At 50.8% G+C, this 24514-nt stretch overlaps 1 protein-coding gene across 7 annotated transcripts in view; it reads left to right on the forward strand.

Moving 5' to 3' along the window:
* The window catches only part of Agap1 (ArfGAP with GTPase domain, ankyrin repeat and PH domain 1), a 436703-nt gene extending 419462 nt beyond the window's left edge, over positions 1-17241 (forward strand). For all 7 annotated transcript variants that reach the window (XM_051190767.1, XM_051190761.1, XM_051190762.1 and 4 more), the window contains 2 exons: positions 11332-11587; positions 14722-17241. In XM_051190767.1, coding sequence (XP_051046724.1) covers positions 11332-11587; positions 14722-14922 — 457 coding nt within the window. In that variant the 3' untranslated portion in view covers positions 14923-17241. The remainder of the gene's footprint in view (positions 1-11331; positions 11588-14721) is intronic.
* The last annotated feature ends 7273 nt before the right edge of the window (positions 17242-24514 follow it).

The raw sequence follows: 24514 nt of genomic DNA on the forward strand, positions 1-24514 counted from the left end.
CTCCTGGAAAGCCTGTGTCCTATTGTTATGGTTGATAGCTGTGACTATGGAATCTCCTCCCTCCCTTAGATTCAAAGCAAAAAAAAAAAAAAAAAAAAAAAAGGCTACACTAAGAAGATATTGTATTGTTCACAACCCATAATCTTATGTCTTTTTAAAATAGTGTAACTGAGGATTATGTTCTTAAAGGCAGTTGACAGTTTATGGCAGAAAATTGGTCAGGACTTCCTATGGCTTTGCTAAATGGGCTGCAGCTTAGCAACCTGGGACCTTCCCTGTTTTAGGGGCCACTTCCAGAAGCCATGGGCAGAGCCCCTGCTTTGTGGTTCTTGTTCCAGGCTTTTCCCTGCCAAAGGGGCCTTGGGCTTTCCCTCTCCCTGGTGTTTAAAGGGCAATGGTGCACACCAAGGGAGGGATTGCATCCATCTTACATTATCCCTGGTGGAGGAAAAGGGCCATTTCTCTTTCCTTATCTGTTTATGATGCGGTATGTTCCAAAGCCCATCACATCAGCCACTGTTATGGCGAGCTTAATTCACTGTGATGGGAGCTCCACCGCCAGGGCAGCCGGGAGGGCCACCGAGGTCTAGCCGTGTTTCATGCCACATTACACGGAATCTAGATCTGCCTCGCTCCACTTGCTCAGGCTCGCTGTGGTCTGGCACTGATTTCTTGGATTTATCCCTGAAAACAGTTCTTTCGTTTCTTCCCAGGGTCGAGGCTCAGCTGAATCTATGTGTGTGTGGCTGGTTTAGCTGAGAGTCTGTCCTACATAAACACACAGGGGCTGAGAGACACCTAGAGAAATTTCCCTGAAGCAGGTGGAACTGGGCTGGAGTCCTTTAAATGCCTGTGTTTTCTTATGTAATTTTACAGTTGGATAGAAAAGAGAGGGAAATGCTGACCTTGTATATTGGCGGATCCTGGGGGCAAAGTGGGTTTTTCCTTTCTCTAACAGTGTGGCAGCTTCTCAAGTCCATGGCTTGGAAGTTTGTTTTCTAAATATTTTTTGGTGTGGTGTCCCGTGTGTGTCCATTTCCCATCCTGTGTGCCTCTTGTGTCTCATCTTTGTGGAGGGGTTCCTCTCCTCCAACACTGATCAGGACTCTGTTCCTGGCTCCCCATGGCCTCCCAGTAAAAGGACAGATGTCATCCACATCAGTCACTGACTACCCTTTTGCCCCAAGTACCAAATTCCGTGATGTGTCCCACCCTGTGAGCACCCTGAACCTCTAGTCCAGTGCCTGTCAGCCCTAAGTAAGCACACCCTCGGTGCTAGGCATCATCCTCCGTCACCTGAGACAGGCTCAGCCTTATCTGCCACTTCCTGCTGGAGCTTTCCTGGCCTCAACCTAGTCTTGCTCTTGGTCCTGCTGGAGCTTTCCTGGCCTCAACCTAGTCTTGCTCTTGGTTCTCTTCCCTCACCAGTTACTCTACCACTCCATCTCTGGCCTCTCCATTTTCACAATGTAGATATTTGTATTCCCAGTTCTTCAGATAAAGGAACATGATATCACTCTACAGAGTCTAAGGGAGAATTCAAACCCAGGGTTGAGTAAACAGAAGACCTTCAGCTGCTAGTTTGCTCCGGGGCTCCTGTGCCCAGGACAGGAAGAGGCTGTCTGTTAAGGGACTGGATCCAGACGTAGCTCCTGGGGCCAGTACTCAGAGGAACCAAGCTGAGTTCCTGGACAGAGACCTCATTCCTACAGTCTCCTAGGTGGTTCTTCATAAAGCCAGTACCCCGGGCATCTGCCTCTCACACTCTGGTCCCTAGGGAGACAGGCCTCTGAGGTTCATTATCAGAATTCCATCTGAAACTGCAGTACTTGGTCACTTAATACTTAGGACTCGGTGACAAGGCCTGCTACTCTGCAGTGGAGTTGCCGTGGCTAGCAGCAGAGTCAGCCAGGTGGTCCTGCCCTCTTCCACTCAGGTCTGCTCCACTCAGGTCTAGGCAATCTCAGTTCAGCTCTGCATCCAGATGGATGTGCTCTGCTGTCTTCACAAGGGGAGACATGGCTGACCTACCTACCCAGCCTGGGGCCAGCTGGAGACCATCCTCCCGTCAAGGCCACCACTAGGGAAAGCAGTTGAGAGTCACAGAGTGACCAATTCCTCTGAATGGAGAGATAGAAAACATCATACCTCCCTGGTTTTCGGTCATCGTGATTTGGGGAGAGAAGGTGTCACTCTGCAGCTCTGGCTGGGGTTTCTTTGTAAATTGTTAGACTTAGGGACTTCCTTCAAGTTAGCAACAGTGACAGCCCATGCGTCTGGAGACATGTGGAGCAGACAGCATATGTTCAAAACACTCGGTGAAGGCTGTCAGTCAGCCTAGAATTCACTGTATCACTCCGCCTATTCTCAAATCCATAGCGGTCCTCCTGCCTCCGCTTCCTGTGTGTGGGGATTACAAGCATGACCCGCACACCCAGGCTGTCCCTGATTTTAAGACTGAGGACAAGGCATGCAAGTGTTCTTGCACTAACTTCAGTTTTAACAATATAACCATGTAGGGATTAAAGAATTGGGCCGGGTGGTGGTGGTGGCAGCGGCAGTGCATGCTTTTAATCCCAGCACTGAGGAGGCAGAGGCAGGTGGATCTCTGTGAGTTCAATGACAGCCTGGTCTACAGAGTGAGTTCTAGCACAGGCTCCAAAGCTACACAGAGGAACCCTGTCATGGGGGAGGGGAGAGACACAAAAGAAAGAAAACAAGAAGGCTGGGACTGGGGTGACCAGGACAGCGGGTGGGCTCAGTGACTCAGTGACAACATCACTCTATCTGTTCATTGCTGCTGCTGGACCAGGTGGTTTGTGCTGGGAAAATGCATCCCTGTGCTTTGGAAATCTGCCAGAGTCAAGGTGCCCCTGGCTTCGGGGATTCACCTTTTCCCAGCTTCTATATAGCTTCTTGGTGTGGGCTCTCTGGGAGGGCGGCTGTCCCTGATGTGTCCCGCTATCTCACACCACCTTCCTGACCCTCGCACTCCCCAAGGTCCCCTCCTGAAAGCGTACATTTTCAGAGCTGGGGCTTCATGGCAGAATCTGAGGAGGATGCGACATACCCGCCCCATCTCTGTGCCTGGCACCATAACCGTCGCTGCTTCCCCTCAACCCTCTCTGCATGCTGGGCACAGGCTGTCTGCCCACTGCCTGTTTGCCAGTGTTGAAACACGTACTGGTGATCACCATGGTTGGGGCTGCAGAAGGGGCTTAGGTCTGGCAGCTTACAAGGAGACTCCAGGAATGCATGCATGTATGTATGTATGTATGTATGTATGTATGTATGTATGTATGTATTATGTCTGCTAAGCCAAGACCTGGAGACTTCTTTGGGCCTTTGCCAGTATTAAATTAAATTCTAGCAGCTCAGCAGGTTACTAAGGGGCAAGTGTGGAGAGGGGCCTGGTACTCGGGACAGCATGACTGTGAGAGGCTCAAGGTGTCAGCGTTATCCTAGACCAGAGCTCAGGCTGAGACCACGCGCAGCCCTCTGAAAACCCCACCATTACCCAGGTACCCCTGGACGACATAGGGTACACCAGACAGTGCAATGATGCTGATGACCTCTTCGAGTAAGGAACCCTGGAGCAGGCATTTAGCACCTTCCCATGCCTGGACCGACCTACACCTGCCTGCTCATCTGCCAGGCCCCATGGCCCGGCACAGTTAACTGTGACTCGCCGAAGTAATAAGCCTAATACAGTTGACTTTATTTAATTAATAATGACCCTGTTCTGTTCCCCCGTGCTCATAAAATACCCTGCAGGTTGGAAGAAGAAAAAAAAAAAAAAAAAAAAACACTCATAATATTGATCTGAAGTCAAGCCAGATATTTATTTTGTCTTTGCTCCATGAGTATAAATTCCTGTCTGTTGTCTCCCGCTCCCTGCATGTGGGATTTACAGTGGCCAGTTTTTTAAAAGCTTTCAGTAATTAAGGAATAAATATCCATCGGTCTTTGTTGGCCATCCTCCTCGGTGCTGTGGCCTGACCGCCTAGCAACGCAGCTCCGGAGAAGGCATGCGTAGGAGCAGGGGTTGGTGCTCAGCTAGCACTGGGCCTGGGCTTGCCCTGCAGGGAGGGAGCCCCCCTCTTTCCTGAACATATTGTTCCAGCCCTGTCTTCCATGCCTCCTCTCCCAGTTCCTGTTTGGCTTGAGGCAGGAAGCACTTTGCACATTCCTTGCTGCTAGCCCTTTCTTTTCTCTTCTCCCTCCCTGTCCTTGCTCTCCTCATCTGTCACCAGTTCAGGACCATGTGTGGCTCCTCTAGTTTCACCTCCCACCCCAAGGGCATTCATCCCTCCAGGATGGCCTATAAAAATCACTGCTGAAAAATCCCCTTGTTTGCTTGAGGCAGAAAAGGTGTTCCCAGACGGGGCAATGAGATGTGACTTCTTGCCCCTCCTTTACCACTGAAATAAGAATGATCTTCTAGGACGTCACCGCGAGTAGACTTCTGGGAAAAGCCCTTGGTGCTCCGGAGCCTCTGCTCTTGCCGTCTGACAGCTGAGGACCGTAGCACTGAGGGACAGCTCATCATACCAGCCCAGGAACACTATCACCAGCCAGGAGAGCAGGCTCCCTGGAGGACCAAGGGTTGTCTGGCCACCCACCCCCATGTCTGTGTTTTAGTGACGCATCTCCTCGACATCCACAGGACAGTGCTGAAAGCCAGTCAGAAGCTCTATGAGAAACTTTTTCTTTCTGGGAATCAACCCATTAACCTTCTTACCCCTTGGCAGTATGCTGAGCCCTCCCTGCCAGACCCAAAACACAGCTGGCGACAGTTAGCAAGGCTTCCTCTCTGTGGTTGGAACTGAGGGGGAGCAACTTCGAAGCAGGAGTGAAAAGAGGCCATTGCATTAAGACTCTCCGGCTGGGAGTGGATCTGGCTTGTTACAGCGTTTGCCTAGCATGCTCTGGGTTCAGCCCCTGGGACTGCATAAAACCAGACATGGCGGTGCACATCTACCATCCCAGCACTCAGGAGGGCAAGGCTAGCCTTCCGGCAAAGCCAGAAGACAGAAAGGACCCCTTGTGTAAGAAAGGTGTTCCATGCACAGTATGACCCTGCCTCTCCCACACCTCCCTCTTCCCCACCCCAAGGTCTCACCCTACATTTGTCTCTTTTCTGGGGTCAAGGATTTACCGATGTTCAAATGACAGGCCTTGCCTGAGACCCTCCCATCTGAGCACTCATAGGATTTCAGCCCAGACAGTGGCTTCCGCTTCCCCGTCCCCACACAGCTAGAGTTTCCATTCTCTTTATACCTTTTCTGAAAATTGTTGTTCTCAATTATTGTGAAATCATTTCAGTAAGGAGGGGTGGGGAGTACTGAGCCGAGTGTCTGTGTGTCCTCTGCAGTGGCAGAGAAGCCCTAGATCTGTGGTGTCCTCCGCGTGGGCAGACTGGAGGCCTTCCTGTCCTGTGCCTAGGCTGTCTAATAGAGTACACCTATCGTGATCTTATTCACACTCTGCTCCACCCGGCCCTGAGACCCTCTGTCATCTAGCTCCAACATCTGTCCATGCACTGATGACTCATCCCCACCACTCGGCTCCCTCAGCTATAAAGGGAGGAGATGGTACAGAGGGGTTAGGCCTTAGTCTTAGTGGATGGTTGTAACCAATACCCTAAAGTGCGGGATTTATTTGGGGAGGGGAGTGTGGGGGCTGGGGGGCAAGGCCCAGGGTTTCCCACATTCTAGCTACTGACCCACACCCCCAGCTAGACTGAAGAAGTTGTAAAACATTAGAACTGTACAGGGTTAGAGGCTGAGAAGTTCAGGATCAAGGTGCCAACAGATTGAACGTCTGGCAAGGGCACACATCTGCCCCACAGATGACATTCAGTTTCGAGTCCTCAAATCGTGGAAGGAGCTAGACAGCTCCTTGGGACATCTTAGATAAGACACCAATCATCTGCCTTCAGACTTAATCACCTTCCCCAAAACCCAGCTCATAAGATCATTGTCTTGGGGATTGGGGCTTCAACAAAGGAGTTCAGGGGTGGGGGACATGTACTTGCAGTGTATACAGGGCACATAGTGTTGCTGAGGCAGTCCCTCATGAGCTCACAGAAGGAAGCTGCTGCCAGGTTTCCACTTGCTGAGAAGGAAATAAAACGTAGACACCAGTGTTGGGCAGCTGGAAATGCAGGGAGTATGTGCATCCCAGGATATACCTTCAGTCACTTGAGGACAGATAAGACACGGTCGGTCGTTACCATCCTAGCCAACGGTGTAGTCACTTGGCTGGCATTGCCCTGATGACAAGCCCTGCTGTGAATGCTCCTGCTGGGGTCTTCTAGTACTAAGCACAGGGAACTCAAGCGAAGACTAGACCCTGAGGTCCAGCATGGAGCGCAGTGCAGCCTGCACGCAGTGAGGGGTCCCTGCAGGGTCTCCACAGAAGTGGTGGAGTGATGTGACTTCCCCTACACGTGGCAGTGATTCTATCTCAGTCCCCATCCTGACGTCTGATGGAGTTCACCTCAATTCTGGTGCCACAGGGTCAGTGGACCTATATCTACATGACCTCCGATTTCTACTTCCAGGAGGCTGTGGTCCATGAAGTCAGTTGTATTATCTCCCCCACCCCACCCCTCTTAGCTTGGGGAATTCCTTGCCATTCTGTGTTACCAACTGCCAGTTCTGACTGACAGACCTCAAGTGAGATATGACCCAGGTGTATTAGTCAGGGTTACTATTGCCATGAAGTACATCAAGACCAAAGCAGCTTGGGGAGGAAAGGGCTTATTTGAGTTATACTTCCATATTGCAGTCCAAGGAAGCCATGGCAAGAACTCAAACAGGGCAAGAACGTGGAGGCTGGAGTTGATGCAGAGGCCATGGAGGAGTGCTACTCACTGGCTTGCTCACATGGTGTGCTCAACCTGCTTTCTTATAGAACCCAGAACCACCAGCCCTGGGGTGGCTCCACCCACAATGTGCTGAGCCCCTCCTCCTCCAAGTCAATCACTGGTTAAGAAAATACCCTATAGCCCACCTTATGTAGACATGTTCTCATGAGGACTCCTCTCTGATGATTCTAGCTTGTGTCGAGTTGTCATAAAACTAGGCAGGACACTGGGCAGCTGTTTCTGTGTTGGCACCTGGGCACTTAGCCAGGCCTCCATTCCTTAAGGCCAGGAGTAGCTGTGTCCATCCATCAAGCTATAGTGTCAGAGCATCCTTGGCTGAGGCCAGCAGACACTGAGACAGGACTTCCAGTCTGCCACCCACTCCTACCCACTGCTAGCCTGTGGGTTGAACACCAGGCAGTTCACGGTCTAAACCAGAGGGAAACAGAGCCACTCCCAACAGGCTCCATTTCAGGGAGGTGAGGACATCTCCCGAAAACGTATGTTCTTTGTGTTTTTTAGGGATGGGGTTGGTGTGTGTCTTCTGACAGAGTGCTGTCCCCTCCCTCCCTCTCTGCAGTTGATTTATTTAAAGGTGTGTCAGCACCAAGACCTGATGAGGAGCTGGCCCCTCCTCCCTGCTGATGGCAGCCGTGCCAATAATTCATTTTTTAGCTCATTAGCTAACAGAGGCTGTGAGCAGTGGTCCTCCAGGGCATTGGAATGAAGCGAGGTGATCTACAGCCAGCTCCGTTGCTCTTGAGCTGGCCTTCCTTGGGGACAATGAAGCGCATGGCCAGGGGACCTGAGAATAACAATTGGAGTTGCTGTGCCTTGGCACTTGGTTTCCTAAGGGTGGCGATGTTGACAGAAGGGAACAGAAACTATTATCAGAGTACCCTCTCTCACGAGAGCTGGGGAGAAGAGTGGCTAAGCCGCCATGGTAAAACACTGTATGCAGGGACTGGAAATATATGGTCAAGGTCAAGGTACATGGTGGGCAGGGGTGTTGACTTGGGAGGACTCCCTTCCTGGCTTGCATGTCCCTCCTTTTGTGAATTGAGGGAGAAGTAGGGTGGCTAGTAACATTTTCTTTTTATGGGCCCCAGCTGTAGTAGGTTGGAGATCCACCTCAAGGGCCCCATTTAACATTATCTACTCCCTAAAGACCTTGTCTCCCAATGAAGCCACACTGGTGGCTAAAGCTTCAACCTGTGAACTTGGAGTCCACCAGTTTGGCCCCTGACAAAAAGGAGACTTAGGCCCCTCAGGCCCTGTGCCCATACTTAGCCCCAGCCACACTGACAACCATTTGAACTAGCCAAGACCCTTTGCCCTGGGTATCCAGGGACGCACTAAGCCCCTGGACAAGAGCTGCTCCCCTCCCCATACTCCACATGGTGAGTTCTGGGGCTCTCACAGTGACAGGCAGCCACAGATTAGAAGCCCCCAACACACCACAGGCATCTCTGCATCCCATCCCATGACAGCACACTGGTGTTTGCTGCGTGCCTGACCCTGACTGAGCCTGAGTAACGGTTAGAGATAGGTGTTCTCCAGTTTGCTGCTACAGAAGGGTGGCTGTGGCCAGCTTGTAGACCACACATGCGATCTTAGGTCTGGACAGCCCTGACTTCAGTAAGTGTCACCAGGCCCGTTTCGCAGATGACAAAACACTTGTCCAAGGACGGGAAGGTGAGAGGAGCAAGTGCTGAGACCCTAAGATCTCTATGAAGGGGAGAATGGGGCCTCACAGTCCAGGACCAGTGGGGTTCCGTCAGCCTCCCTGCAGCCACTGGGGAAGCTCACCCAGCCCGTGTTAGGGTAGGCAGAGGCCACGGAAAACAGATTCTGAACGACAGGGAGAACTTGGGAGTTGATGGGAGCAACTGAATTTGCACCCATAAACCTCCACTGCCCTGAGCCAGGCCCTATTTCTATAGTAAATGGATTTCGGGGGGGGGGGGGCTCGGACCTGGTGCCGCCTCACTTAGATTCCTGGTGAGCTTGAAGGCCGGGGGACCCAGCAGTGAGCATTGCAGGGTTCTGTGTTTTAGAAGTATTCAGTAAAGAGCTGTTTCCATCTGATGCTAAAAGCCACACAAGGAGCTTGTCTAAGGGCTTGTCCTTGGTGGAGGCAGGGATCTGTGCTCAGTCTTTGACTGGGTACTTGAATATTAAAATGAAATTTTAATCATTGCAGTTAAGACCAGAGTTCTGATGTGAAGTTCCCCCGTTACCCCTGGGTGATCTGGCAATGACTTTTAAAATCTACTGGAGCAGAATAAGACAGTCTGATTTTAATGCCTACCCAAAAATGAGAGTTAGCAGATTGGAAACTGGAGGTCTGGACGTCTCCTACACCATTAGCCCTTCTCATTTAATTCACGTCTTGCTCTTTCTCCTTCCTGATTTATGAACTACATCAACAAACGTGTAACATATTATAAACAAGCTCCTAAAATAGAGGCAGGACCGCTGGGGTTTGGGTCTTGCATTTCCTGGATGTCCCCCACCTTTCTGCCTAAGTAAGGATGTGTGCTAGAGGGCTTTGCTGCAGTTCTGGGAGCCAGTTCATCTCTGCTGAAGCCAAGTGTTTGTCCTGGGAATCTCTGAATGAAGAGTCAGGGGTCACTTGGGGGTCACTCACATGTACCAGGAAGTGAAGCAAAACTAATCCAGATTTAGTCCTGGAAGAATCTGTTTGCCTAAGTATTTAAAAACAGATTAGGGCTAACCTGACACTAGGGTCACCAGGCGCAGTGTAAACACTGTGCGGAGGTGTAAACGAGCCCTTTCTTCTGGGCCCTGGAAGCAGAAACGTAATGAGTTTTCTTTTGGAGGGTTGGGGAAGGCCCTGATTCCTCCACGCGGCTGCTAGCTGTGTGCTCTGATTATTGCAGTGAGAGGCTCTGGGTTTTAGAAGGCATTGTGAGTCAGTGTCTTAGTGAATCTGAGATAATTGCAGTCTCTCTATGTGTGGGGCTTGCTTACTCTCTTCATCATCCTCATGAAAAAGCGTGCTTGGGCCTCAGGAACACACCACGGGCTGCTGGGAAAATTCTGAGGGCTACTCATGAAATCTCAGATCCTCTTTAAAACACACACACACATACACACACACACACACACACACACACACACACACACACACACGCATACACACACACCCTGCCCCTTTTCCTAGTAATGAGCCGAGTCAGGAGGACTATGGAGTTCAGAGTCTCATCCTTCCTCTGTTTTGGGGTTTTGTTTTTGTTTTTGAGTGTCTAACCTTTCTATCCCAGAGCAGCTCACCCATAAAAGCAACTCACTGGGAGCCTCTCACTTGTGTACCTGTGACTGCCCTGGGATTGGATGTTGACCAGGGTGGCCTTGAACTCACAGATCCACCTGCCTTTGATTCCTGCGTGCTGGAATTAAAGGCTTCCACCACCATGCCCAACAAACCTGCAGTCTTGATAGGTGTAAACACAGTGTCTAGGAGGTTTTCTTTCTCCCTTCCTTCTCCACGCTGCCCTCTCCTCCTTATTTCTGTAGTGTCCCCCAAGTGATGGGTCCTAGGGCTGGGAGCCATGTCCCTGAATCTCCTAGACTCCAGGGTGCTGGGAGTTGTGGACAAGACACAGTTGTGTCCATCATATCCTCAGAGCTTGCCACACTGCAGAGCCCACATCCTTCCGGTTTTACCCTGCCCTCTGTCCCTAGCTTTGCTCTGCCCTTAGAAGCTCCCCACTTTTTCTCCCTGAGGCTGGGACACTTTTTTCCCAGAAATCAACATTCTACCCCCTCTCCTTAAGCCTTTCACAAGCCCCGAAAGACATGACAGATTCCTGTGTGAATCTTCAGGGTTTCCTTCAGCTGGGAGTGGCAGGGGACCCTTGGAGACTCACATGCGTCCCCAGGAGTGTGGGTGAGTTAAGAGCAGAGAATACCAGTCCCCTCAAATGAAGCCTCTGCCGTCCTGCCTCTAGTCTCTGGTCACTCGCCAGCCTGAGAGCTTAGGGGCAGCTAACCTGGGGCCTTCCTTTTAGGTCAATATAAGCACATCTTGCTGGGGCTGAGAGGGTCCCCCTCCTTCCTTGCACACACAAAGCACAAGCATTTCAACTATGGAGCCCATGTTTGCATTGCACTGATGCAGGCCCCCAGGCCATGGTTCAGGATCCCAGCAGTGGCTTGCAGCATCCTCCCCAGAGGTTCTGACACTGAAGTCAGTGGATGCTGCGGGTGGCAAGGATAGCACTTCCAGAACCACAAATAGCGCATTCCCCGAGGGGGCTAATCCCAAATGGAGACTTTTTTTTTTTTTTTTTTTTTTTTTTTTTTGTTCCTTTCCCGTACCTCACAACCATGGTGGCTGCCAGAGCAGGGTCTCCAGTCTCAGTTCTAATGTCCAGTCCTGAGTGTGTCTGTCTGTCTGTCCAGTCCTGAGTGTGTCTGTCTGGTGGCTTTTGTAGGGAAGAAAAAGAACGATGGATCCGGGCCAAGTATGAACAGAAACTCTTCCTGGTCCCGCTGCCGTGTACAGAGTTCTCCCTGGGACAGCAACTGCTGCGTGCCACCGCCGAGGAAGACCTGCGGACTGTCATCCTGCTCCTGGCCCATGGGTCCCGGGATGAGGTGAATGAGACCTGTGGGGAAGGAGATGGCCGCACAGCTCTGCACCTGGCCTGCCGCAAGGGCAACGTGGTCCTGGCTCAGCTGCTAATCTGGGTAGGTGACTTGGGTGCCCAGCACATGCCCCGAGGAGGGTGAAGCCACTGTGGGGTCAGAATGCCTTATGCTACTGGCTTCTCCTTCCCAGAGAAGGCCACTGTGTCTAAGAGCTGGCCCTAATGGGGTTTGAGGTTTCTGTCTGGACTTACCTGCATGAGGGTATGAACAGCATCCAGCATGGGGGTGGGGGTATTGGGTACTGAGCAGAAATGAAACAGACACTCATTTGCTAGTTTCAGAAGTGTCTTTCTGATGGCCTCCCAGGTCAAGCATCCTGCAGAGAGAAGACAGAACTTGTTTCCCAATGTCATTTTCTTGTGGGTGAGGGTAGGGGCGTGAATAATGTGAATGGCTTCTCCGAGTCCCCTTGCCAAACCTTTGAATTTCTATTCATACCATAACGCAAAAGTACTGGCCCTAGGCACTGAGGTCTGGTAGATGCGAGTTTGTCTCCAAGCCTCTCTTGCACTATTTTAATGACTTTCTACTCAGGAAAAAAAATTATTCATTTAAATTTGAAATTTGAATTTGAACTTTGTAAGAAACTGAAATTGGGTAAAGTGGTTGTACATAGAGGCCCTGCCAGTGAGGGCTGAGCTGAGATGCTGTAATGCTTTGTCCCCAGGCAGCTTCCTAAACATCGCTCAGGGACATCTGCCACTCATACATACCCTGGGGCCCCTTCTGTGCCTCTATTCTGGTGACAGGGATCGAGCACAGCTGAAAACTAATGCATTTCTCTCTGTGTGTGTGTGCGCGCGCGCGTGCGTGCGTGCGTGCATGCGTGCGCGCATGCCCAGCACTTGTCAGAGGACTACCTCAAATGTTTTTTTTTCATGCGTTATCCACTTTAGGTTGTTTTGTTTAGGTTAGGTTGTTGAGGCAATGTATCTCATTGCCCGGAGCTGGCCAAGTGGACTAGGCTGGCCATTGAGCCTCCCCAGCAATTGGGATTACAAGCTGGCACCGCCATACTAGAATTTTTCTTTTCAGTGTGGTTCTAACGGATCAAACTCAAGTCCTCGAAATTGGGAGGCGAAACCGTTCACTGACTGAGACATCTCGCCCCAGTTTCTTCATGTTTTTAGTCTACTTTTTGGAACACACTGGAAGAATTTGGTTAGATGCGGGTGCTAATTCGGGGTAATGCAGTATTCGTCCTCACCCTCACTGGTCATTAAATGACGGTTGTGTTTGGTTTGCTCCGCCGCAGTAACAAAGCTACAGAATAGATACTGTTTCCTCACAGCTCTGGAAGCTAGAGACAGACAACAGAAGGGCTCGTTACCCACAAGGCTTTGCTTCTCCGATAGCACATAGGACCTTGCTGTGGCAGCATGGGGTCTATTCTGTGAGCATGCATCCCCATGTCTCATTCCTTCAGGACACAGGACTTCTCCACTCCAGCAGATGGAGTCCCAGTCCAGAGTACCAGGTGCTGCTGAAGCCTTGAGTATAGTATTTTGAGGGGTATAACTAGTCTGCACACATTTCTTTCTCACACTGCCCAGAAGCTCTCTATTTCAGTGTTCCATGTTACTTGAGTGTCCAAAATCCCCCCCACACACACACCTACTTAGAGTTACACAAGCCTGTGTAAACTTACCCTTACCATGAACAAGAAACATAAAAGTGTATGAGTGCATTTGCTGTGTATGTGATGTGTTGTTGGTTTTGGTTTTTCTTTTTTTTTTTTTTTTTTTTTTTTTTTTTTTTTTTTTTAACTTTTTAAAGATGTATTTCCCCTTCTTTATTCATGTGTATGTAGGCATCTGCCAGTGCCCGCTGAGGGCCTGAATGGGTGCCAGATTCCCTATAGCTGCGGTGCAGATGGGTATGAGCCATCCAGCCTGGGTGCTAGGATAAATTCACAAACTCTGGGACAGCAAAATATCACTTCAGCAGTTATTTTATTTTATTTGTAGGTGTGCTCAGGTACCTATAAGGACCAAAAATGTGTACCAAATTCCCTGGAGCTTGAGTTACAGACAATTGCAAAGTCACCCAGCCTGGGGGCCAGGATCTCAGCTCAGGTCCTCTACAAGAGCAGCATCTCTTAACCACTGTGCCATCCCTGCAGCCCAGGAGTTTATTTCTGCAGACTGGGGATAGAACCCACAGCCTTGTGAATAGCGGGCAAGGACTGCAGTGCTCAGCCCCGTATTGTGTACTGCAGGGCTAAGCTTCAACGTGACCCTGGGCTTCCCTGGGCTACTGAGAAAGACTACATAAAGATAGCCCTCTTCTCCTTCACTAGCTCTGCCAGTGGCAGCTCCTGAGCAGGCAAGGGTCGAGATCATGGGGTTTGATGGTTCGAGGCCATTAGGAGCCACACTCTCGAGTAAGTCTCGATAATGTAAGAAAATGCTCAAAGTCTAGTTCACTCAAAGAAAAAAAGCGCAAACTGTTTGTTTTTCTATCTATGTTTGAGTCAAAGAAAACTCATTAGGGGTGTCGCTTAGTGGCATGTCCTCACTTAGCATGTGCCAAGCCCTGGGCCTCCGGTACAACAGAAGGGGAAACACACAGAAATAACAAACTTGGCACTAATTTTTTTCTCTTGTGCTCATATGTGTTTCTTACATATTTTCTGCAGTGAAACTGAGCTACCGCTGAGATTTTTTTAAATGTTACTTTTTAAAATATTTATATTTATCTCGTGTGTGTGTGTGTGTGTGTGTGTGTGTGTGTGTGTGTGTGTGTGCGCGCACATGCGCACATGCAGGTACATACATATACATATGTGTCACAGCAGTCCTGCAGAGGGCAGCTTGCACAAGTTGATTCTCTCTCAACAATGTGAGCTCTGTGGACCAAACTCAGATCTCAGTCTTGATAAGGACCCTTGCCCTCTGAGCCATCCTTCTGCCCTTCCCCATGGGTATACAACTGGAAAGGTAAAGCCAAGAGCGGAGTTGAAGCCCGCTCTGACCTGTGTGTGAGGTGTGCTCTCCCTAACAGAAGAGTCACAGAGCCTGCTCTAAACAACAGGAGAGCATTCTGTTTGCGGCTCCTCGGTCTCGGGTGTCTCCCGTGTCAGCTCAGTCCACACGTAGGAGTTGAGGGTGTGACCTCAGCTGCCTGCCCACGGATCCCCATGGACACTAATTTGTTCTCTGTCGCCTCTGCAGTACGGGGTGGACGTCATGGCTCGAGACGCCCACGGGAACACGGCACTGGCCTATGCCCGGCAGGCCTCCAGCCAGGAGTGCATTGATGTGCTGCTTCAGTATGGCTGCCCCGATGAGCGCTTTGTGCTCATGGCTACCCCTAACCTGTCCAGAAAGAACAACAGCAGGAACAGTAGTGGGAGAGCACCCAGCGTCATCTGAGGTCAGCCAGCACTGCACCTGGGACCCTGCACCCGCCTGCTCCGGAAGTCACAGCACGTGAGTCCCTCAGTTCCCTCCCTCTTCCTGGTGGTCACTTCCACCCACCTGCCACTCACACACTCCACACGACCCTCCAAACCTGGACACCGTCAAGGGGAGAAGAGGAGGCTGGAGGCCACAGAACCGAACTCTCTTCCCACACTCCGGAAGCAACGCTGGAGGGACCAACAACCTCCCGGCTTTGAGGATAGCACACGACCGACCGGGGACCCCTGATCCAATGACCTGGAGCACAGGGGGAGGGGTAGCAAGGAGAAGGGGCATCTTCCCCTAACTGGCAGTTAAGCACATCAGTACATTTCACCTCGACCAAAAGGAGGCTTGGATTTCACGTCTTCTCTGGGGAGCTTGACGGCATAAATCAGAAGCAAGCACAGTTTGTCAGGTCTGAAGCCCCTATGATGGTAGGTGTCAAATCATTTGTAGCTAATCTGTCCAGGGAGAATACTGGCTTCATTACACTTGTATAGTCGAGTTCCTCCAGCATTACCGCTGTTTAATAGAACGTGATTAGTCATCACCGGGAAGAAGGCATATTAGCCGAGGAGGTAGTTACACGGCACGCTCCGGTGATTGCCACGATGTGATTGCAGTGGGTTTAGAAGCATCATATTATCCCAGACATGTCTCTCCAGCCCTTGGAGCCCTCCTTTCTAAATTCACTGTCATAATTTAGTATCTGTTTAATTTTTCAGTCCAAAGAGAGGAAACCAGTTGCCGGGTATTATTTGACTGCAATCTCCTTCCTTGGTGCAAAAACAAAATGGAAAAAAATAAATAAATAAATAAGAATAACTTGGAAATTCAAAAAGAAATCATGAATCCAGCTGAAAAAAAAAATAGCTTCTCAAGTATGCTCCAAAACTAAGTAAATACATAAAATGCTATTTTTTTCCCCTGTGGCCACAATGGATGTGTCAGGCCTCAGTTACTCCCGATCCACAAGGTCTAAGTTACCCAGGTTTCTGTCATAGAGAAGATGTGTGAAAATCTATTTGAATAAAAGAAGTTCATAAATATGCATTGATTTTTGTGCAGACAAATGGCACCTCTGTTAATTTATAAATTGAGCTGGATGGGAACTAATAATGTGCAACTAGTTGAGATCAGAGGGTTACAGATCATTGTACATGGGAAGTGCTCCCAGCAGTAAACACTTCCATTAATGTGATAAACAGCTTTTTAAAAGGTGCATATCAGAATAAGATGGTGGTACAATTTGCTTATTAAAATCAGGAAGGGATGGGGGAAGGGAAGGAGAGAGCAGATGAGTGTGGCCCGGAGCATTGGAGTCCTCATCCCAAAGGCCAGATGTAGAGCCCAGGCCACTCCTGCCATCCAAAAGCGAGGGGCCATGGCAGAAAGGGCTGATTTTCGGAACGCCAGACCCACAAAGGCACCCTGTGAGCAGCTGGCTCCTGGGAGCCCATAGACTCTACAAGGTCCATCCCGTCTGTTTCTAACTTGATGACTGATTTGCCATCGTGGGCCACAGGGTGTATCAGATGCCGGCCACCTTCAGCACAGTGGTCAAGAACACCAAACTGTGACACTATTTAGTTACAAAAAGGGGGGGCAGCCTTGCCAGAGTGCCCTCGTGTCAGTGTGGCAGAGGAAAGGCCATCACACTGGAAGACAGGACACTGGGCAAAGCCACCACCGGCCACCCTGTGGAGACACTCCTTGCTCTCATATACTGAACTATATATTTTGTAAGAGTTTTTTTTCCGCTTCTTTCACTTTTTTAAAAAAAAAGACTATCAAGTAGATGGGAATGAAAGTCAAGCTTTAGACAGCGTTTATATGTGGGTGAGCATCTCGCAGAGATCTCCAGTCTTTACAAGCTGGGGCCGACCAGTATCCAAAAATGTCACAGGTGCGAAAGCCAGTCTGAGGCTGCTGCGCTCAGTGCCACAAGCCCCACGCCGGGCTGTCCACCCTGCTGTCCATCACTGTGTCGTCACTTTAAATGTGAATAGAGAAAACAAGCTGTCCTGGCCTATTTTTGAAGAATGCATTAGCACCCAGCCCTGCAACCCGCGTCCGCCTCCACGTAGCCTTTACCATAGACTTCTATAGAGAACACAGATTAAATTGTTAAATTATTTCCATGTGGTTAATTCCCACTAGAGGAGTGCTTTTATCACAGGGGAGCCTACTTCAGAGAGGAAGTGGGATCCTTTGCGAGGCTTCTCTTCGGGGTGTATATGAGTGTGTACATAGTACTATGTGTTTATAATACGATATTTTCCCGAATGACTCCTTGTTTCGCATCACCCTCCACTGCCTGAATGCTCAGTTGCTCGCTCTGCCTCCCCCCCAACCCCCCACTTCCTAGGTCAACCCTGACATCATCAGTTCTTCCTCAGAACACACGGCCCCCTCCCTTCCCCTGCCAGTTTTAGCTGTTCTGGAACTGTCCAAGGGGCAGCCCACTCTTCCTAAGCCTGAGTCTTAACAGCAGATGGAATGCTGATAGTAGAACCTCTCAGGTTTTCTGTGCAGATAGAGGAGAGAAGTGGCCTAACCTGTGCTTACGTTTCACCTTCGGATCCAAGCCCTCCCCTCGGCGACAAGCTGCTTTTTCCCATTTCCAGGCTGACGCCAGGAAGAGTGAAGCAAGACCCGGGCTGTGAGGAAGGGCCTTGGGGTTTGATGGAGAGCACTCCCACACTAAGCACTCCCTTTAGTGTGGCACACTAAAGCAAATCAGAGTAAGAGAGCCAGGAAAGTCGGGGAAACAGTGACGTTAGCAGGGGAGGGGCTTGTGATTTCTCATTCCAAATGCAGAGTTAAAACTGAGGCCATGCTTCCGCTAGGAGCCAGGTGGCAGATGAGAGGAGCCCACTGCAAGCCCGTGCAACCTTTGTGTTCAGGGTGCATTTCCTCTCTTGTTGAGAAGCAGCCAGCTGGGGCCGGCCTGTGACTTGTCCATCAGCTGCCCTGGGGGTAGGGGGGGCAGTCTAGCCTGCCGCTACCCGCTCGGAACTGGAACTCGGGCCTGTGAACAGTGTCCGTGTTGGGTGGAAAGCACAACTTACTCTCCCCGCTGCTGGGAAAGCCCCTCCACATTTCTCGTCTTGCTTTACAGAGAAGAGCTAAGCACTGCTCTCCTACCATGCCCAAATGTCACTCAAGCCTAAGATGAGCCTCTTCTCCTCCAACCTTGTACCTCTGCTCTTGGCTCAGTAACTCTCCTTCTCCCTGCAGCTCCCGTGTGGCTGCTGGGACATGCACATGCAGGCTGTCGGTGCCCTGTTCCCATTAGCTTTGAGGATCACAGTACCTCAGTTGGGTTCCACTGCCCCAGTTACCCCAGAAGAACCTGGTCAGAGCGCTCTGCAGCGGGCACCCTTCTGTGTCTGTGGGGGTTTGTGTCTGAGCATGGACTAAGCGCCTGCTGGCCGCAAGCCTAAGTTGTGCTCTTAGTTGCCAAGGCGGCCACCATTCTTCCCCGAATTCGGGCTGTTTTATGGCCCAGGTGGGCAGTCCCCATCCCTCCTGGGGACACAGCAGTGCAGCTAGGAGTGTGATCAGGACCTCCCAAGCTACCAGAAAGAAGGCTGAGGTTTTTGAGAAGCAAGCCCATGCCTTCTGGTGGGCTCTCCTCAGCTCTTCTGTCTCCATCATTCACCCCCTACAAGGTCCCCGAGGCTTTGCTAGAACTCTGCCAGGGTTGTATTTATGACTTTGAAGCAAACTAATTGAAAAGCGGTCAGGAAGGAATTTGAAGAAATGTGACACCGATGAACATCTTTCCTTAAAAAAAAAAAGCCAGAATTTATCCCCCACTGCTTCTGTTGTGAGGGCACAGCTGGAGGTGATTTTGCTGTTGTCACTCACGTGAAAGCTGCCAGAGCCATTGGTGTCCCGTGTGCAAGCTTCTTCTCTTCCACTGTCTCGATTCTAAGTGGCCCTGCCACTGCCAGGCCTGCCTAGCGCACTGTGGGACCAGGAGAAGCACGTGACCCAGCTATTTGTGTCTGGCCTGTTTGGAGGCCTTCTCTTTAAAACAGCTGATGTAGATGGGTTTTTAGCCAAAATATAATATTTCTTCTTGGGAGGGGAGAAGGGGAGAGGCCCGCTACTCTGCTGGTGCCACGCATGCACCAATTCTCAGGCTGTTATTCCCACCCTGGAAGCCAGCAGCAGCTGCAGCCTGGGCTTAGTCCCAAGTCAGGGCTGAGCTCTTTCCTCATGGGGGAAGAGACCGATGACCATCCGGGGCCTTAGTGTTTCAGGACACAGTCTCTCCCTACTCAGGAGTCCTGGCCTGACTGACCGGGCTTTTTCGGAAGCTAAGATTGCTGTTTAGTTTCTGCTCTTTGAACATTGCTCTGCACCCTGGGTCAGAGCTGAAGAGAGAAAATCTTTCTTTCGCTGTAGATGATTCTAGACAGCCAGCAGAGCTTTGTATCCTTCAGTTTTAGCGGACCCAGGTCAGGTGTGTTTACGTGCCATTAGCTAGGGGACTCCCTGCCCGAGGCAGTGCACAGTGAGGGTCCATGGAAAAGCTGGCCTCCTGTCCCTATCTTCAAGAGGCCAATTTTCCTATAGAAGAGCAGTATTTAGTTCGGGGTCTGCTCCAGACTGGTCAAAGCATTCTTAACTGAGACCTCTCCCGTAGTGAGCCTCAGGTGAGTGTGGGTACCGAGCACTGGCAGCCGCTCTAGGGTCCGAGTAAGTGGCCTTGGTGAGTGAGAGAGGGGTCAGCTCAGGACTTGTCTCTATTTTGCTGGGCACGTGGCATCTGCAGGGGACCCCTGGGGGGTCATGAATCAAGCCATATGATGGACTCTCCTGCCATAAGGGAGGATTGATCTGGAATTCTGTGTGCAGGGAATTACATAGTCTTTGTCTTGTTTCGGGTGAAATGAAGGAACCAAGAGGTGTGAATGGGTGGGAGGGTGGGATTAGGCCCAGAGGAGAGCCCCTTGGCACACTGCTGCTAGGAACGACCACCCTACGATCACATTGTACCCCAATGTCCAGGCTCAGGACTGTAGCCACAGTAGCCCAAATATCAGTGCGGATGTTAGAGAGGGCAATGCTTGCAAAAAAGATGCTTGCAAAAAGACAAACTTAGCAAACTACTAGGCAGGCCGTGTGGGTTCACTGAGTGCTTTGAGTAGAGAGACCTATGTAGACCAAAACAGAGTTGTCAGGAGCCCTCTATCCACAGCTGAGGGACTTGAAAGCTGCCTGACCAGCCTGGCTCATCAGGATGGGCAGAAAAGGGACCAAGGGTTGTGCAGTCCACAAGTGGCTTCCGGCTCCTGCTCTTGCATGCCAGCTCCTGCAGTTTTCCTACCGGGGTGGTACTGAGGGTACCCAGGGCTATTGTGTGATGGACAGGCCAAAGGTACACCTTCAGACCATCTCAGTGACCAGAAAGAAAAGACACCAGCGCCTCTTCCTGTTAAAAAAAAAATACCCTTCTATGTAAAAACTGCCCCTTATCCTCTCCACATTGTGGGGGTTTCTGTTTTTACTTTTTAGGGGGGGCAGTAGCTTTCTTCTAAAATAGTCAGCTCTCAAGATGAGAACCGGTCCTCCAGCCCCGAGTCCTGAGAACTGAAAGGGTGTTGAGCCCCAGGAAGGCACAGGAGGTGGCGGCCCCTTACCGTGGCCTGAGCCTGGACCCGCAGAGGACAGAGCATCCTCTCCTGCCCTCTTCCCATCCTTGTCCCCAGTCCCACACTGAGTCCTCGTCTTTGCACCCAGGGCGAGGTAGGGTGCAGCTGGCACCTCTCTGGGTGGGGGCGAAGAAGGCCATGTCACCTGCCTCGACACAGAAGGCAGAAGCACGGGGGGGGGGGGCTTCTCCAGAGGTGGGTGGTCCGTCCGGGGCATTTCCATATTACCTCATTCCATAACTTCATGTTCCCAATGACTGATGCTTTATTTATGCTGTTTGTCCTGTAACTAAACCATCCACGGACATTTCTCTCTGCTTGTTCGTTCATGCGACCTTGTTCGGGTTAAATATGCTGGTTTGTATTTTCCTGCCTTGGGATTTTGTGTCAGGTGTACAGTATTCTAAGGGGAAAAGAAAAAGGAAAAGTGTGTAAAGTAACGGAGAGAGGTGGCTATAGTGTAGAGACCTCTTTCTAATAAATGCAAATATGTATATACGGCTTCTGTGGAGTGTCTTCTTGGTAGCAGTTTGTCACAATTAATTGGTTTCCCACTCCCAGGAAGGTAAATCAGACAAGAGAGCCTTCAACTGCCCAAGGGAAGCTTGTCCTACAGACAGGCCACCCACATGTGAGGGAACCAACCCTCAGTCTACTGCCAGAGGTCCAGGCTGTTGGGACCCAGGACAGGTGTCTCCTCTGAGCCTCAGTCACAGAGATGAAATGCCTAAGAGGCTGAATTCGGCAGTTCCTGGTACTTTGTGTGTCTCAGTGTTACCCTGTCACCTTCCCTATGTGACTAGCAGGGATATAGTGGACAGCTAAAGATGAAATTCAGCAGACCTACACTATCAATGTGACTACTGTCAAAAGTATTATTACAGTATAAATACATTATACCACCACTCACACCCACCCCAGGCACACCCACCCCAGGCATGCCTGCCCAGCCCTTGGCACAATGCTCCAGGTAAGGAATGCCCACGGGTGCTTCCTTGAGAATCCTGTCTTTGGACCTCTTCCTCACAGGTAACTGAAGGACAATTCAGGCATGCTCTCAGCCTGGTCTCCACAGACATTTGGTACTGTTATGGAAGGATGATGGGTGGTATGGTGGGGGGCAATGAGAATCCTTCATCATGGCTCTGTTTGTACCACACTGTCACTCGAGACCACACAGGGCTGGGGTGTGTGGCTGGTAGAGTCTTGAGAGGGAGGGAAGCAGTGGCCCGTGGTCTCTGCCATCCGCGTCCAGCCAGCATGCACACACCCTGTGGTCGGGCGCTCCAGAGAGGCCATGTGAGCAGGCTCTCCTCCCACCCGTCTGCCCCCAACATCTTTGTCCCTACCGTCTCCAGAGTGCTAGGTCAGCCTTAGAGAGGTCTCCTTCCCAGGAGGACTCAGCTTTCTCAGGGCCCCAGAGGGGGTTTTTTACCCCTACTTCCAGGACAGTGCTCTGGGAAGTATTCTTGGATGGGAAACAAAACTCAGTGCTTAGATCTTGAGGCAAGCTGTTTACTTTTTGTTTTGTTCTAGGGATCAAATCCTGAGCCCTACACACACTAGGCAACTGCTGGACTCTGAGTCACAGCCCAGCCTATCTGTACATTCAGAGCCGCGTGCCATAGGGCATGCGCAGATACTGGAGACAACTTTGAGGAGGTCCTTCTCTCTATCCACCTTGCTGAGGCAGGGTCCCTCTTGTTTCTTGCCCCTAATGCACAAAAATCTGCTCCAGAGTAGCTGGGAGCTCCCAAGCAATTCCCCGTCTCAGTCTCCCATCGTATACCAGGAGCTAGAAGTACAGAGCCACCTCCATCGTTTCTTCATGGGCTCCTGGTATCCGGCTTGCACAGCTTTACCCACTGAGCTACCACCCTACCCCCCCCCCCCAGCCACCTGAAGAATTTCAGTGTGGTCACTCAGTGCTGGCCAGGGTGACAGGCTCTTGTGCAAACAGCTGCACATGTAGTGTGAGACTCTGCAGAATGCGGCGGTGGCCCAGCTCTTCCCTCGACAGAAGATCCAGGTGACACACTCTGTCACTGTGGACCCAGATGAGTGCCTGCCGAACAGATGAGCGAATCTACCACTTGAGAATCCTAGGAGAGAATGACCTCCGGCATCTGTCTGTGTATGAAGTGCCCATCACTGTGCTCTTTACAACAAAACTGGAAAAACTCTCAGGCCGGAGGAATGGTGATGACACTGTTTACTAGGGGCCGGGAGCCTGGGATATAGGTGTAGAATACTTGCCTAGTGTGAATGAGACCCTGGATTCAATCCCAGTACCACCAGCACCGCCCCCCCCCAAAAAAAAAATTAGGGAAGGACAGAGTGAAACAATATTTAGATTAGAGCGCTTGGAACTGAAGGTATCACTCAGTCCCTAGATTGCTTGCTTAGCACACATGAGGCCTTGAGTTTGACCCCAGGTACAGGTGTCGGATCCCGGTGCACCCATCCAGAGACCAGTGAAAGACATGTGAAGTTCAGGATCATCTTAAGCCACATATCAAACTTGAAGCAAGCCTGAGCTATGTGGGCTCCTATCTCGAAATGTTCTTGTCACTCAAAGAAACAGTGTAAGTAAAAATGAGGGCGCGGGGTGTGTATAGGACTAACCTCAGTCTGTAATCTTTTAATGCATTAGGGATTCCGGATGTTGATGGAGTTCTGGGTCAGTTCTTCCTTTATCCTTTCCTTCAAAGGCATTTAAAGAGTCTCGTGGAGGTATGGGCTAAAGCTCTTGGTTCCTCCCAGCAATAAGGAAAGCAGATTTCGTCATTGGGCTATTTATTAATAAATTGTTCGCTCATGCTGAGGTTGGTGAACCAATTGGCTAATTGATTAATAAACTTTGGTTACAGAAACAAATTGATTAGGAATTAGGAGGCATTAGGATAATATGGGGCAAAGCTGAACAGAGAGCCCCAAGGGCTGAGGCTCCATCTGGCCTCCATGGCGGCCTCAGCATGTGGCCAGAACCATCCAGAACCCATGGGCCTGCTGGAGACCTCCTTAGTCCCTGGACCTGGATCAAGTACATGGACATTTCCCTATTCGTAGCCCAAGGCTGGTTCTGAATGCTCTGCCTTAGCTCACCCTTGTCCCTCAGCCTCCACTCCATAGCTAATACCTCTTGTTCTGCACATATAATATGGTTTCTCCTTGTTTGGAATTCCTTCATGGTTCTCTTATTCTGAGGGTTCTGTCCAAAAGTGTGAACACAGCAAGCTCCACCCTCCTACTCCCCGCCTCCTCTCCATGCCCCCCCCCACACCCTGTCTCTGTCCCTAGGACCCTTTGCCACCCTTTCCCCTACCCTGGAAGGCCCCACTGTTGCCAGCCAGTTCCTTCCCTCTTGGGGAGGGGCTCAGATAAAATGGCTCTTTCTCGAAGGTCACAGTGACCTGACCTCCACAGAGCTCTGGAGCTGCCACTGCAGGCCCTCACAAGGTCTCAGGTGCCCTGTGGCACCTTCTGTCAGCTCCAGGAAGCCAGTCTGTCAGGGTCATTCTGGGAGCCTATGTTTCCATGTCAATGGGTGCAGGAATGAGAGCCAAACATGGGCTTTGCCTCCCTTGCAACATGGGTATGGTGTCTAATCACAGACACACCTCCATGTAGGTCATTCCAGGAAACCCATCTTCAGTGTGACTATGGCAGGGCTGAGAAGGACACTGGTCAGGTGGCAGCCCTTCAAGATGATGACAAGAGCCTGCTGCCCTGGACCCAGGAGAGCCCTGCTGCCATTCTTACACCCTTACTATCCCCGTGACCCTCATTACTTCAGCCCACCTTCAACCATACCAAGTCACCCCCCAGCACCAAGTCACCATTGTTGATATACAGGACTCTCAGCTCTCATTTACCCATCCGCATGGCTGTCTGGC

This window comes from Phodopus roborovskii, unplaced genomic scaffold (genome assembly GCF_943737965.1).
Source record: "Phodopus roborovskii unplaced genomic scaffold, PHOROB, whole genome shotgun sequence".
NCBI classification, from domain to species: domain Eukaryota; kingdom Metazoa; phylum Chordata; class Mammalia; order Rodentia; family Cricetidae; genus Phodopus; species Phodopus roborovskii.